The following is a 14,188-nucleotide window of genomic DNA, read 5'->3' on the forward strand; positions in this document are numbered from 1 at the left end:
GGATTTGCAAACTTGTGAAGATGTAAAAAACAAGGCAATTTTGGGGGGGCCGGGAGTAGAGACCAGGGGTAGAGCCACCATTGGGTGAACGAGTTCAAAGAACCCGGGGCCGTGCCTCATGGCTCCATACATGCCTGCCACCTCTGACATCAGATGAGGGGCAGGGGGGAATTATTTATTTAAACATGGCCCATTCAGGAGGGAGATCGGCCCACGCTGAATTGGCAGTGTGGTCAGAATAGGCCTCCCTGCCAGGCAGGGAGAGTCATTTGGCCCGTACTGCTCAACACAGCGTGGTTGCAGCCCCGTTTTGAAGGGAGACAACGCCCCTGTGCCTTACCTCAGATGTGTGTGTGTGGCTAGCCAGCCCCCTGCATCTGACATCCGATGCTTGTGGTGGTGCCAGGGGGCTGTTCAGACACCACAAGCCTCCCTCCGCTCCTGGGAAAGACCCAGGGATTTTTGATGCTTTTTAATGCAACCTGGGGCCTGGGTGGGAAAGAGGACCCACTATGCAGAAAAGCAGGCAAAAAGTTGGATCTGCTTTGCTTTCCCCTTGCTGTTTTGCAATAAATGTGACTGAACAAAATATTGGGTTTTTAAGGAAAAAATCTGAAGATGATACTTCCCACTGACCTGCTCATACCATTTTTTGCATTGAGAGTCCTGGCACTTAAATTAGCTGTAAGCCCTATTCTGCCTGGTCCTCAGAACTGGGAGGGGTGCCTCCAAATCTCGGTGTCGGCTGGGGGTGGCTGCACTAATCTGAGGGCCACAGCCTGCTAACACCCACCTACCTCCGTGGTGAGTGGCTGGTAAAGCACTGGGCCTGCCCAGCCTGGAGCAGGCAAACCATTCCCCCACACCTGCGCAGTATGACTTGTGAGCATCACAAGCTTATGATGTCACAGGCTTGTGACACTCATGAGTTGCACAACGCATGCACAGGGGAACAAGCGGCTTGCCTGCTCCTGGCCTGGTGAGCTAATATGGAGGCAGATGGTTGCGGGCTTCCACAGGCAGGCCTGCACAGCTTAGCTCCCACCCCTGGCCCGGCATGCGTAACATGAGGCTGGCCAGCCTCAAGTGGGCTGTGGCCCTCAGAGTAGTGCAGCCACCCCGATTTGGAGGCCCACCCCTGGTGCTGAAGATTGGACTTCTGCCTGGAGCACCTCTGGTCCAAAGAGCACCTTTGGTCCTGCGTGAGTTCCTTCTCGTTTCCTGGGAGATGATTTGGCATTTGCAGGATTTTTTCCACAGGGGTGGGGGGAAAGCTCCAATCCTATATCCACTTAACTGGGAGTAAGCCCCAATGTATTCAATGGCTGAAAAAACATACTAGCGTGGTGTAGTGGTTGGAGTGCTGGACTACGACTGGGGAGACCCCAGTTCAAATCCCCATTCAGCCATGATACTTGCTGGGTGACTCTGGGCCAGTCACTTCTCTCTCAGCCTAACCTACTTCACAGGGTTGTTGTGAGGAGAAACTTAAGTATATAGTACACTGCTCTGGGCTACTTGGAGGAAGAGTGAGATATACAATGTAAATAATAATAATAATAATAATAACAGCAGCAACAACAACAACAACTGGCCTTTTAAAGTGAGTCAGATCAGCAAAGAACGGTTCATTCTCTCAGACAAATATGAAAGGGACAGCAAGGCATTCTCTGTCCTTCCCACAATGGACATCAAACAAACAAAAGTACTTCTACAAATAGAGATGGATTTTGACCTTTCTCCAAATGGACCGGAGACAACTCATTTCTAAAGCTCAAGTGACCATTCTGAGAAGAAGTTATGATAGAATAAAAGAACCAGACAATAAATTCCAGGCCACTTGTCGGGGTTTGATAGAGAGCCAGGCTTGAGGCCCAGTGCCTTCTCTGCAGGAAGGTCCTGTTCTGTTCCAGCATCCCCTGAGCCAGCTGGGAATCGATCCTGCTGAGGTGATGCTGCAAGCAGGAAGTCCTCCCTCCTGAGAGGAACAGATAAGCGACTTCCCTGCTTCTCTGCACAGGATATCGACGGTGGGTGGCAGCCTGAAGGAATTGCATCAGTGGTGGCTCAGCCGCTGCTGCCTTGGTGTGTCCCTATGGAGGGGAGGGTGCATGTTGCATTGAGCGGCACTGGGGCAGGGGGCCAAACATAGGCCTTTGCTTCCCTAACTACTCCACTGGGTAGAGGAGTGAGTGAATGAGGCTCTCTCAGCATCGGAGGCCTTTGAAAATAATTAGTTCAGGCTATGGGACCATCATATACTATGGCTCTATCATCTGACACTCTGCTGTAAAGTTCCAGACCGGTGGATAGAGGCTTGAAAGGGGGAACATGAAGTATTTTGGGAGGAGTGTCCATTACTCTTTGCTACCTTTTGGAGTCCTCCCTGCTACCATCAGTGCAAGGTTGCTGTTTGAACCTCAGCAATTCATTGGCACATGGAGGGACTCATAAAATAGTTCCGTGCATAGGTCTTTATGCTAACTCATGTTGATATCTTTCTATTTCAGCTGGGGGAGAAACCACTTTTTTATTGCTAAAATTAGCTCCACTTCTAAATTAGCTCCATGGTATATGCAAGAACTATAGGAGCTGAAGTGGCTAGGAAGATGTCTAGAGTGCAAATGGAGAAGAACTCGACTCGAAACCGGCAGATTGCATCAAAGAGCACAATTGAAGACCTATGCTCTTGCAGTAAGTGCGGCAAAGAAGCAATTATTTGCCATGCATATTACATCCACAGGTGCTGTGCATTTTGTTTCTGTAGGTTTGCATACAGTGGAATTGTCGGGGGTGGTGAGGGGACTTATACAGGCCCCTTCCGCTCCAGCTTGGGCACTTTTAATGAGTTTTGAAGCTTTTAATGAGGTTGGGTTTTTTTAGGACAAAGTATCTCATATTCAAGCCAACCTGGATTCCACTGTTGGAGCAAAGTCTTTAGCTGAGGTATCCAGTAACTCCTCGTGTGTGGTTAAAATGGATCAGTTTCCATTTGTGACTCCTGAGGATGTGAACAAGCTGCTTGGAATTGTGCGTCCTACCACCTGTTCTCTTGACCCTTGTCCAACATGGTTTATATTTTATTAAGCAGGGAGATTGTTGGAGAGGGTCTGGTTGAGATCATAAATGCTTCTTTGAGGGACGGTGGGATGCATCCTTGTTTAAAGGAGACAATCAGAGCTCTTTTAAGGAAGCCAGCACTTGATCCCTCAGAGTTAGACTATTATAGGCCTGTCTCCAATCTCTCGTGGTTTGCCAAGGTGCTTAGGAAAGTCATGGCATCGCAAATCCTGGCAGTCTTAGAGGAAACAGATTATCCCATTTCAAACTGGATTTCGAGCAGGTTATGCAGTACAGACTGCCTTGGTCAGCCTGATGGATGATCTCCAAAGGGGACTTGACAGAGGGAGTGTGACTCTGTCCTCTTGGAACTCTCAGTGACTTTCAATACCACCCACCATGGTCTCCTCCTTGATTGCCTGAGGGGACTGGGCGTAGGGGGCATGGCTTTGCTGTGGTTCTGCTCATACCTCTCAGGCAGATTTTGAAAGGTGTTACTTAGAGATGGCTGCTCTATGAAGCGAGATATCTGTAGAACAGAATAGAAAAATCTATTTATCCATGTCAGTTTCATCTGGTAATGACATAACTTCCCTAAATGCCTGCCTCGAGGCAATAATGGGCTGGATGAGGGATAAGAAACTGAGGCTGAATCCAAAGAAGATGGATGTTCCTATTGTAGGAAGCTGCATCTCAGGAAATGGGATAGATCTGCCAGTTCTGGATGGAATTACACTCCCCCAGAAGGAACAGGTTTGCAGTTTGGGAGTACTTCTGGACCCAACCCTCTCTCTGATGCCTCAGGTGGATGCTGTGGCCAGGAGTGCTACCTACCAGCTTTGGCTGATATTTAAAATATGCATAGCACATTCCTCCAGTACACTACTGCCTGGAGTGACTCACAGTATTTATAAAATAATTACAATGTAAAATCAGACTAATAAAAATAACCAAATTAAAATTAGTTAAGAATCCAAGCTAAAACCCCAATTTGAATTAAGCTTCAATTTAAAAGTTATTTTAAAAGTTAAACTAAGAATTATAAAAAAATTCTTGGCTTTTAGGAAACAATGAAAGATACTTCTCTTCAGCCAAGCTATTTAGCTACAGTATCTGGTAGTTTTAAATGGTGTTTTAATTTGATCTTTTTATATGTTTTAACTATTAACTAGCTGACCCCACACAGAGCATCTGTGTGGTAGTGCACTGAGCCTGTGGCATCCCCCCTCTCCCCCCTCCACTCTCAGGTGGGCAAGAGGAGGACCCTAGTGAGCAGGGAGGAAATGACGTCCTCAAACAGGTTGGGGCTCAAGCAATCCAGATATATACAGAATATGTCTATGTTTTGCCCCTCAACTGAAGAGAGGATGAGCTTTCTCCCTTAAGTTCTTCACACATTGCAAAATGAAAGATACTCGACTGGCAGTCACACAGAACATATCGTTCTCCATCTTGGGTCAAGCCAGGATAGAAAAAGGTATTTACTGGACCTTCGCTTTTTAATGTGCATGCTGAGCACAGTCATGCATTTCTGGAGCACTCCACCCACCTTAGGCAGGGGAAAGACATTGAAAGTCCTTTAAATGCCCTGCCATGCCAGCACTGCTTCTGCTAGTCATGGCACGGCTGCCTCCCCAAGTTGTCTTGCATCCCAAAATCACACAAACTTGAATTCTGGGGGGTGGATGTGTTGGCAGACCAGTGGGGGGATAGAATCCCACTTTCAGTGCAGGAGGGGAGTGGAAAACCCGCACTCACTAGAATGGGATATGCAGATGGGGGAGGGCAAAGGATGCTGGTTGGTGGTCTGTCCCACCATGACCGGGGAAGATGGCGTGAGACCCCAGCAGAGCAGTCCTGCCAGACCCATCACAAAACCCACTGCAAACAGCTTGCTGCCCAGTGGGCACACACTCTCATGTGAGAAACAGTCTACTGGGGATATGACTTTTGCCTGCAGTGGTGCTATCCCCACCCATGTACTCTGAGCTCACGGCTTGAGCCACCCACTTAACTCTCAGTAAATTCATGAGGCCCCTGCAGTGGGGCAGATCCCACTAGATCACAGAAGACTAGTGTTGCCAACGTTTCATTGCCAGAATGAGGGACACAAGTTTATGGGGGCTGGATGGGGTTGGTGGTCAGGGAGGTGTATGCAGTGGTAAACAAGAGCCTGAGTATCACTGACATATATGTAATTTAATTATATGCTATTGAATAAATGAGGGACAAATGCTGTCCTTATAAGGACCAACATGTCATCCTTGAAATGAGGGATGTCCTGTGTAATGAGGGACAGTTGGCAACCGTACAGAAGACTGATGTGTCCAGGAGAACCCTAATATTCTTCCTAGCATTCCTAGCACATCTATGATGTGCTGTGTCAATTTCTAGGGGTCCTCTTAATGGTCTGGACCTGACAACCCAAATCTGCATCTTCACCTCACTGTGCCTTGAACATGCTTGGGCCCAGGGGCATAGCTACAATTGCACAAGTGTGTGTGTGTGTGTGTGTGTGTGTGTGTGTGTGTGTGTGTTTATGGGGGTGGGGGGGAAACAAATATCCCTGGGCCCTTGAGGGAGGAGCCCTATGGCTGGATGACAACTTGCTCTTTGCTCTCCTCCTCACGCCTAGAAGAAGAAGAAGAAGAAGAAGAAGAAGAAGAAGAAGAAGAAGAAGAAGAAGAAGGCCCATCTCCACTTTTTGTCCCAGAGCCCACTCCAACCATGCTGCTCCTCTGCGTTGGCCTAGTTGCCAGAAGCATCTGGTGAGATGGAAAATCCATGACTGGGCTGAACCACTCAGACTGTAGCTATGAGCTCATGAATCGATGCCCCTCCATTTTACACAACAAAAAGCAACATGTCAGGACATATCCCCTGAAAATCAATTTCCCTAAGAACAGGGTTTTGGGGGAGCAGGTAAAGGAGGATTCCTTCACATGAGGCTCCCTTCACCTGCAGTGGGATAGCTCCGTCCTGCTTTGCCATTACTATGATAACGAGGCCTGAGTGTGAACTGGGAAATTCTCATTGTCACTAAGAAAATAGTAGGCCTTTTCACATGGATTTGGGGTAGACCCAACTCAACATATGGAGGGGAGCAGAGTCCCACCTGTCCTCTTTTCTCCTGGCTTCTATTCATTTATTGGATCTGTGCATGCAGTACACAGCCCACAGCCATGGAAGCTGAACGATTCCTTATCACAGGGCCTACACACAAGGTTCACCTCACATGAAAAGAACTTTTAAAGATGACTTCCCTTCATTTTTAAAGATGACATCCTGGATAATATTATAGATATGTTAGGGCCTTCCCGCATAATATCCCATGGATGATTCTTCAGACAAGCAACGATTCAAATCCAAATACAATGAGGGCGGCAATCCAAATACCAAATTGAATAATACACGCTCTGAATCCTGAACTGAATATTTGCCTTGTTGCACAGACCTATATTGGGCAGCAGCAATATAGGAAGCTGCTGAAAGGCATCACCTCATACTGCACGGGAGATGGCAATGGTAAACCCCTCCTGTATTCTACCAAAGAGAACCACAGGACTCTGTGGGCGCCAAGAGTTGACACCGACTCAATGGCACAACAACTACCTAGAATCATGTTTATCTTACTACAACACACCTACAGTATATGCCAGGATTTTTTTGGCTGCAGACTGCATTCCCTAACCCTGGAATTATTTGGTTACTTCCTTCTATGTCTTTAGGCATGCTCATAAAAAAATTACAAGTTAGTAAAACAAGCACCAAAGATTTAACTAGATTTTTAAAAGCACATTAAAGATCCATTACCCCTTATAAAGTCAATAGCATATTCAGAAATAAATGTTTATAGGCATTTCATAGCCTTCAGATATGAGGTTGCAACTATAAGAGAATATCTTTAGGACATTGTAGAACTAGAAAAGATGCAGAAAAGGGTAACCAAGATGATCAGGGGCCTAGAGTACCTTTCTTTTGAGGCAAGGCTACAACACCAGGGGCTATTTAGTTTAGAAAAAAGACGACTGCATGGAGACATGATAGAGGTCTATAAAATCATGTATGGAGTGGAGAAAGTGGATAGAGATAAATTCTTCTCCCTCTCAAATCACACTAGAACCAGGGCTCATCCCATGAAATTAATTGCTGGGAAATGTAGGAGCAGCAAATGGAAGTATTATTTCACACAACGCATAATCAACTTGTGGAATTCTCTGCCACAACATGTGGTGACAGCCAACAACCTGGATGGCTTTAAGAGGGGCTTGGATAACTTCATGGAGGAGAGGTCTATCAACAGCTACTAGTCAGAGGGCTATAGGCCACCTCCAGCCTCAAAGGCAGGATGCCTCTGAGTACCAGTTGCAGAGGAGTAACAGCACTCCTGCTGTTACTCCTCTGCAACTGGTACTCAGAGGCATCCTCAACTCCTGCCTGTAGGCTTCCAGCGGCATCTGGTGGACCACTGTGTGAAACAGGATGCTGGACTGGATGGGCCTTGGGCCTGATCCAGCAGGGTTGTTCTTATGATCTTATGGTTATTTGCAGAAATGAAGGGCCTCCTCTGTGGCTGCCTCCACCCTATCAAGGTTGGCCAGGGGCATAGCTAGGGAGGAGAGGGCCCGTATTGGCCTCTCTCCCTGATAGCCCCTCGGAGTGAGGGAGATAATGAAGAAAATAGGGCAGGCTGGAGCTGGGGAGCCCTCAGGAGCTGGGGGGCCTGGGTTCTTTGAACTTATTTTAAGAAGATGCCTAGTTCCTTAAAACAAATCCTGATTGAATTCACTCCTGATTGAATTCACTAAGAACGTCCTAGTGTATTAACACTCAACAACCCTCAACCCTTAACCTTCAACAACTAAGCAATCAACAAGGCATTTCCAAAATACAGGAGGGATAAAATAAGGACAGTAATGGAGAGAGAGATAAGATCCAAGGTATGGGGTCCGTCCTTAGCAAATAGTGACACAAACATGCATGCATACTTACATACATATAGCAATGAAAGTTTGGGCATTATACAAGTTTTTTATATATATATATATATATATATATATATATATATATATATACACACACACACACACACACACACACACACACACACACACTTTATTGCTATAAATAATACTATATAAAAATAATTATATAGGGACAAATAACATGGACAATAGAAATAATAGAGATATGCAGAGTATATGACATGCATTTCTTATGTACATGCAGAAATTGCCAAGACATTGCCCCAATGACCTGGAAAACATGGACAAGTTATAAGTCTAATCTTTATGAGTTAATATGTAGAGGTTGGGAAACGAGGAATCCAGAAGCAGAACAGGAGTGGGTAACCATTTTGAGAATTTCACACCATGAGCAAATACATCTTAAGATTTCTGTGGACTCCACCTAATTCTACTGCATTTCCATCACCACCAAGAAAGTGCCAAATAGAAAGTGACTCTGAATTTAAGATGAATCCTTAAGACAGAGGTTAAATACAAGTCATACTTGTATTTACCCAAAAGAAAGAGGACTCTGAATTCAAGATGACCCCTTATATTGAACAGGAAAGAACTGGGGAGGCAGGAATTGGTCTTGGATTTGGGTAAATTTGGTAAATAGTAGAGGAATATGGAGAGTTACTAACAGCTTGAAAAAGTTGCCTATGTGGGTAAAACTCAGGGATTTTTGCTGGTAACCGAAAAGCTGTTTTTTTAAAAAAAAAGGATGACATGACAGCGTGAAAGAATTAAGGAAAATGTAGTTTGCTCAAATCTTATCATGCCAACTACAGCAAGAGAAAAGTTTATGGAATCACCCTGACAAAAGGACACATCCCTCTAAAACAAGACTTGTGTTTTTGTTACAAAGGTCCCTTGCCCAGTGTTGCAGAATATAGGATGCTGCTGCAGGATACATTTATCTTGCCTGGGTTGCTCCACTTCTCCAAAGGCTGTAATATGATAGCCTGAAAGAATTATTTGCTAAGCTGCAAGAGGCATTTCCTGCTTAGAGGGGGAGTTAGCAAGTTGGAATTGTTCTCGTTTCAGCCTCAAGATGCAGCGATGTTGTTCATGTTGTTCCCGCTGACCTTCCCGCCTCCCTAACTTGGCAGGCAGACAATCCACTGTAACTTTAGAAAGTGGCTGGTCATGTTTTCCTAACACCAACAATTCTAGATGTTGCTTTTTTTTTTCTTTACTTACAGGGCAAGAGTCATGTTGACTTAACTTTTTTCCCTTTCACAGTGGGGTGTGGTTTATGGACTTGTCCATTCTGGCTTTCTGAATGCTGCATTACCTTAGCAATTTTTACTGCAAGTTTTTATCACTCTCAAAGCTGCAAAGTTTTATTTTTTTATTTTTAAACTGAACCAGCATCTCATGGAAATAAGCAACAAGACTGCTAGGGCCAGGCGATTTGCCTTGCTGCGGTTGCTTGCTTACACCACTTCCCCCCACCACCACTCACAATGGAGCCTCCCTCTCATTTCCCCAGATGGGCCAGATTGCAAAATATTTTGGCTGGTTAGGATTATTTTGGGACTTGACCACTTCTCCTGTTTTGCAGTCACCACTCAACAAGAACTTCAGAGTACTAAAGGCAGCTCAGAGAAAAGCATTTTGCTCAGCCAGGCAAGTGGGATCTATCGGAGGTGAAGAGATTGGGACCCAAAGATTCAGGTGAGATGCTGTACGAAATGGACGGGCAGGATCCTGTTGGCAGGATGGGTGCATGGAGAAGGAGACTGTCTGAAGCACACCACATACAGATCCTTGGGTTTAGGCTTTGTGAGATGGTTTCCCCACCTAGTATTATCTTTTGTATCTTGGTTCCTTCAGTTTTCTCTCTCCTCGGACCTCTTTCCCAGACCTGTGGCTCTTGCACAGATCATTTATTTATTTTTATTTAAGATCTGTGGGGGAGGTCTTCCCCTGAGCACTTCCACATTCGGAGGTGGCTATTGGGCAGAGGATCTTTGCAGCAGAAGCAGGGGCAGCCTTTAATGAGGCAAGGTGAGGCAGTCACCTCAGGTGGCAGATTACTGGGGCACCAGCAGGATGGCAAGATGCTTCCCTGCTTTGACAGCAGAGCAGCTCTTTGGGAGCCATCTGACCCTTGCAAACTTTGCAAGGAGTACCTCTCTTCATACTCTTTTCAAAGATTGCCACACGAGGAGAAGAGGCCACTAGAAACCTTCACTTCTCCTCCCTCTCAAGCAATTACAAAGTTATGTGGACATTTATTATTTACTTATTATATTTGTACACCATCCCAAACTTCCGTCTCTGGGTGGTTTACAGCAACATAAAACAAATGAAAACCTTAACACATTTTAAAACCACAAGGCTAGTTAAAAGGCTTGGGTGAATAAATGTGTCTTTCAAGTTGTCAGAGATGGAGAGGCTCTTATTTCAGTTGGGAGTGCATTCCAGAGTCTTGGGGCAGCAACCGAGAAGGCCCATTTCTGTGTAGCCACCAGATGACTGATCATTTACAGTCATGGTGGTTTAGAAAATCTTTTTTTGTGCTGCATTTTGTATTGAACATTCTTGCACTGAAAAATTGTATTGACAATTTTTGAAATGTAATCTTTCTAAATTTTGGTAACGTAATGTAAATATAAACCTGGGTCTCTGCCTAAGTGGACGGGCCCTCATTCTGTTATGCCCTTTCATGGCAATACATCAATTCTTTTTTTATTTAGGTGACACCTTCAACCCCTTTAAATGGGCAAATGGTGTCTATTGCTTTTATTGGATCTGCTTTTGGACTGCTTCCTCGCTTTCTGTAGCTGTTTAAACTATTTTATTGAGGGTTTTAAAAACCTGTTTCATGAGAACTTCTTTCCACAAACTGCTTTGGATATTTTAATAGAAAGGGCATATCGACATCTCACATAAATCTAAATATATACTCTTTTATTATGGTTCCTGTTTCTTCTCTGCCCCTCCCCGCCCCTCACTTTACCTATTCCAGGGTTTCTTAACCTTGGGTCCCCAGATGTTGTTGTACTACAACTCCCATCATCCCCAGCCATGGCCATTGGGGCTGGGGATGATGGGAGCTGTAGTCCATCCACATCTGCTTTCAAGACTGGGAAGGCTCTAGTTAGACCCCTTAGCTCAGTATGTTGTTCTGCCACTCACTGTCAGTCCTGACGAGAGATGAAGGAATACCCCAGCCATGTAAACTATGGGATCCAGACCAAGAAAACAGCTCCTGATTCTCTGAACAAGGTTATCTGCAGATTTATCAAGTTGGCAGCATCCCCAGAACTGAGTTTAAATAGTTTAATCAGTAAAAGGGAGCATAGGAACAGTCCAAAAGCAGATCCAATAAAACCAGCAAGCCTATTGAAAGCCTCAAAGAAGAAAAGGGGTTGAAGATTTCCTAGAGATGTTACAAGACTGCCAACTCCTGGAAAATGGGTGAAAATGGATATTAACACTATGGCTGCCTTCACACATAATGGCAAACTGAGGGTCCTATGGACCTGCAGTCTGCGTGCACCTCTGCCCCCCGCCCCTGTGCTCCCAGATGATCCGATATTCAGTCTGAGAGACTGCAAAAGGAGAGGCACTGGCTGAGCACATGGTATGGAGAACGGCCGTGGCAGCCAATTCATTAGGAGATGGGGAGGAGTTTCCTACCCCCAACCAACCCTGCTTGGAACATGGTGATGGAATGTGGACGACATGGTGCTGTCTTGAAACCTGAGATCTCGCTGGCAAAACTCACTACAGACTTAAGGTTAGAATTCAGGTTTGGGGGCTGAAACTAACCCACGGTTTGGCAACAAAACAGCAGTTTTCTTCATCTGCAAGATTTTTAACCTCTGGCACATTTGCCTCCAGTTTGCCATTATGTGCGAAGGCGGGGCCAATTTGTTTCCATTCTTAGCTCCCCTTCTTTCTTTGTTCTCTTTGTCCTTAGCTTCCCAACTCTGAATTGAGAAGCAGGAGCCTTGCCTCTATCTCCTTCCATTTCCAGCTCCTTCTGTTCCCAGTCCAGGCACTGTATGTAGTTTTTTGTTCAGTTGAAATGGCCTCTCATGTCCCTCACAGAAACTGTACTAGTTGTCAGCATTCCATGGCTGACACTTCTACTCTCAGAAGTTAGAAAGTATGTGAACATGTTGTGACATAACAGCTGCTCAGCCAATGGCTGGGGAAGGCAGCTAGCCAATAGGTAATGGATAACATCCAATGGCCGACATACCAAGGGTAAGGTACATCAGCCTAGTAACACTGCATGTATACAAATCGCACAAATTACACAAACATGAAAACTGTGCAACTGTTACATAGCACGAAGCCCACTATTTCCAGTGGTCCTACTCTCATGTAACGTTTGCCCAACTTTTGTTTTTGTACAATTTGCACAACTTGTGTATATGCGGTATTACTGGGCTAATGTATCCTTGCGTGGCATGACCATTACCATGTGTACTTTTGTGCAGCTAAACTGAGCTGTTACTTCACTCACACGAATTGTACTGCCTGCAAGCATTCCACAGCTGATTCTTTCCTACTCAGCAGTTAGTATATTTATGAACATTCCATGGCAGCACAGCAGTTCAGTCAATGGCCAATGTGTGTGTGTGTGTGTGTGTGACCTGCACACAGGCGGTGAGCAGCAGCCGCTTTTAAACTACTTGCCTAGCTTTTTGGTCTAGAAATGTCATTTTGGAAGGGCGGTATATAAATCAATCAATCAATCAATCAAATAAATAACCAGTTCTTAATCCCCCCACTCCCAGGTGAAGTCAATACTCTGGCTCTGATGGCAGCCCGCTCAGCGCTGCTCCTCCTGCTGGTCTTGCTGGGGCCCTTGCCAGCCCTGACCCAACGGGAAACCCGTCACGAAAAGTTCCGCCGGCAGCACGTTGACTTCCCCAAAACCAGCAGCACGGATGACCGGCGCTATTGCAACCTGATGATGCAGAGGAGGGGCATGACCACTACTGCCTGCAAGCCTTCCAACACCTTCATCCATGGGGATTCTGCTGACGTGGACGCCATCTGCAGTCATGGAGGGACCTTCTACAATGAGAATTACTACGACAGCACCGGCTACTTTGAGGTCACTGCCTGCCGCATCACTGGGGATTCCCAGAGGGCTCCCTGTAACTACAGGCCCAGGGCAAGCACCCAACGTGTCCGGGTGGCCTGTGTGGGCGGAGTGCCCATTCACTTCAAAGGATATGCCTAAGTCTGAGAGCAGAGGAAGGAGCATCTATGGAAATACTTACTAGAATAGTCAGCTTGGGGTTACATGCTTTCAACCTTTTTAGAATCCATCAGATTCAAAGTTTTCGTTTCCCCTTTTAATGCATCTGTGTAATTCAGCCAGGATCTTTGTTATTGCCAAGTATAATGCAATTTCCTCTTCCCCTCTGTTTATACCCCTCCTTATTCTGTCATATTCCTCAAACTTATATCTGAAAATTCATACTACTCTTTAGTGGCCATCATGCAATATAGCAACTTTCTAGCTCTGGCATTCATCTACCCTTCAGCACACTAAGACTCAGCCTTTTCCTCTCTCACTGGAATTGGCCACATTATAGACTTAAATGATGTAATCATCATTCCCTCTTTCCATGGAAGTCTGGGAACAGTTGTTATATGCAGGGAAGGCCAAAGCAGATGCAAGAAAATTATCAGCACCCGTATAATTTGTAGTAAAAATATCTCTGAGATAGCATATAATATGGGGACACTTTTTTCAACACGGCTTTTCATAGCTGCCTCTAATGGTTGAATGTCATAGCGTTGGCTTTCCAGGCAACAGAAAAATCATAATCCAAGGAGGAATGAAGAAAATTGAATTTCTTAGAGTAGATGCCCCAAATTAATCCTTCTTCTGTTGTGCTTTGATAGATTTGGAAATTGTATACATGAAAATAAATTGCATGGTTTGGTACCTGCTTGGATGCAGCTGTGTCCTGTGTCTTTGGCCAAAGGTCCACCATGATAACCCAAATATTGTGCCGTGGATTGGATGGAACGTGCTGACATGAGGAAGGGTTTTCGTCGGTCTGAGACCTGGACCCTGTGACTGACTGGATGGCCTTCTTTTGCAGCTTCTTTCAATAAAACCATTTTGTATGCATGTAGAA

At 45.3% G+C, this 14,188-nt stretch overlaps 1 protein-coding gene across 1 annotated transcript; it reads left to right on the top strand.

Moving 5' to 3' along the window:
• Positions 1-9,308: 9,308 nt before the first annotated feature.
• LOC128332075 (ribonuclease-like) lies at positions 9,309-14,188 on the top strand. Its single transcript, XM_053266333.1, has 2 exons — positions 9,309-9,746; positions 12,827-14,188. Exon 2 carries the CDS (start codon positions 12,850-12,852, stop codon positions 13,276-13,278), a length of 429 nt encoding a protein of 142 aa, XP_053122308.1. The 5' UTR covers positions 9,309-9,746; positions 12,827-12,849; the 3' UTR covers positions 13,279-14,188.

This window comes from Hemicordylus capensis, chromosome 6, assembly GCF_027244095.1.
Source record: "Hemicordylus capensis ecotype Gifberg chromosome 6, rHemCap1.1.pri, whole genome shotgun sequence".
Lineage (NCBI taxonomy): Eukaryota > Metazoa > Chordata > Lepidosauria > Squamata > Cordylidae > Hemicordylus > Hemicordylus capensis.

Coding starts and splice junctions, on each gene's coding strand:
- LOC128332075 (XM_053266333.1), top strand. CDS start 12,850: ATGGCAGCCCGCTCAGCGCTGCTCCTCCTGCTGGTCTTGCTGGGGCCC.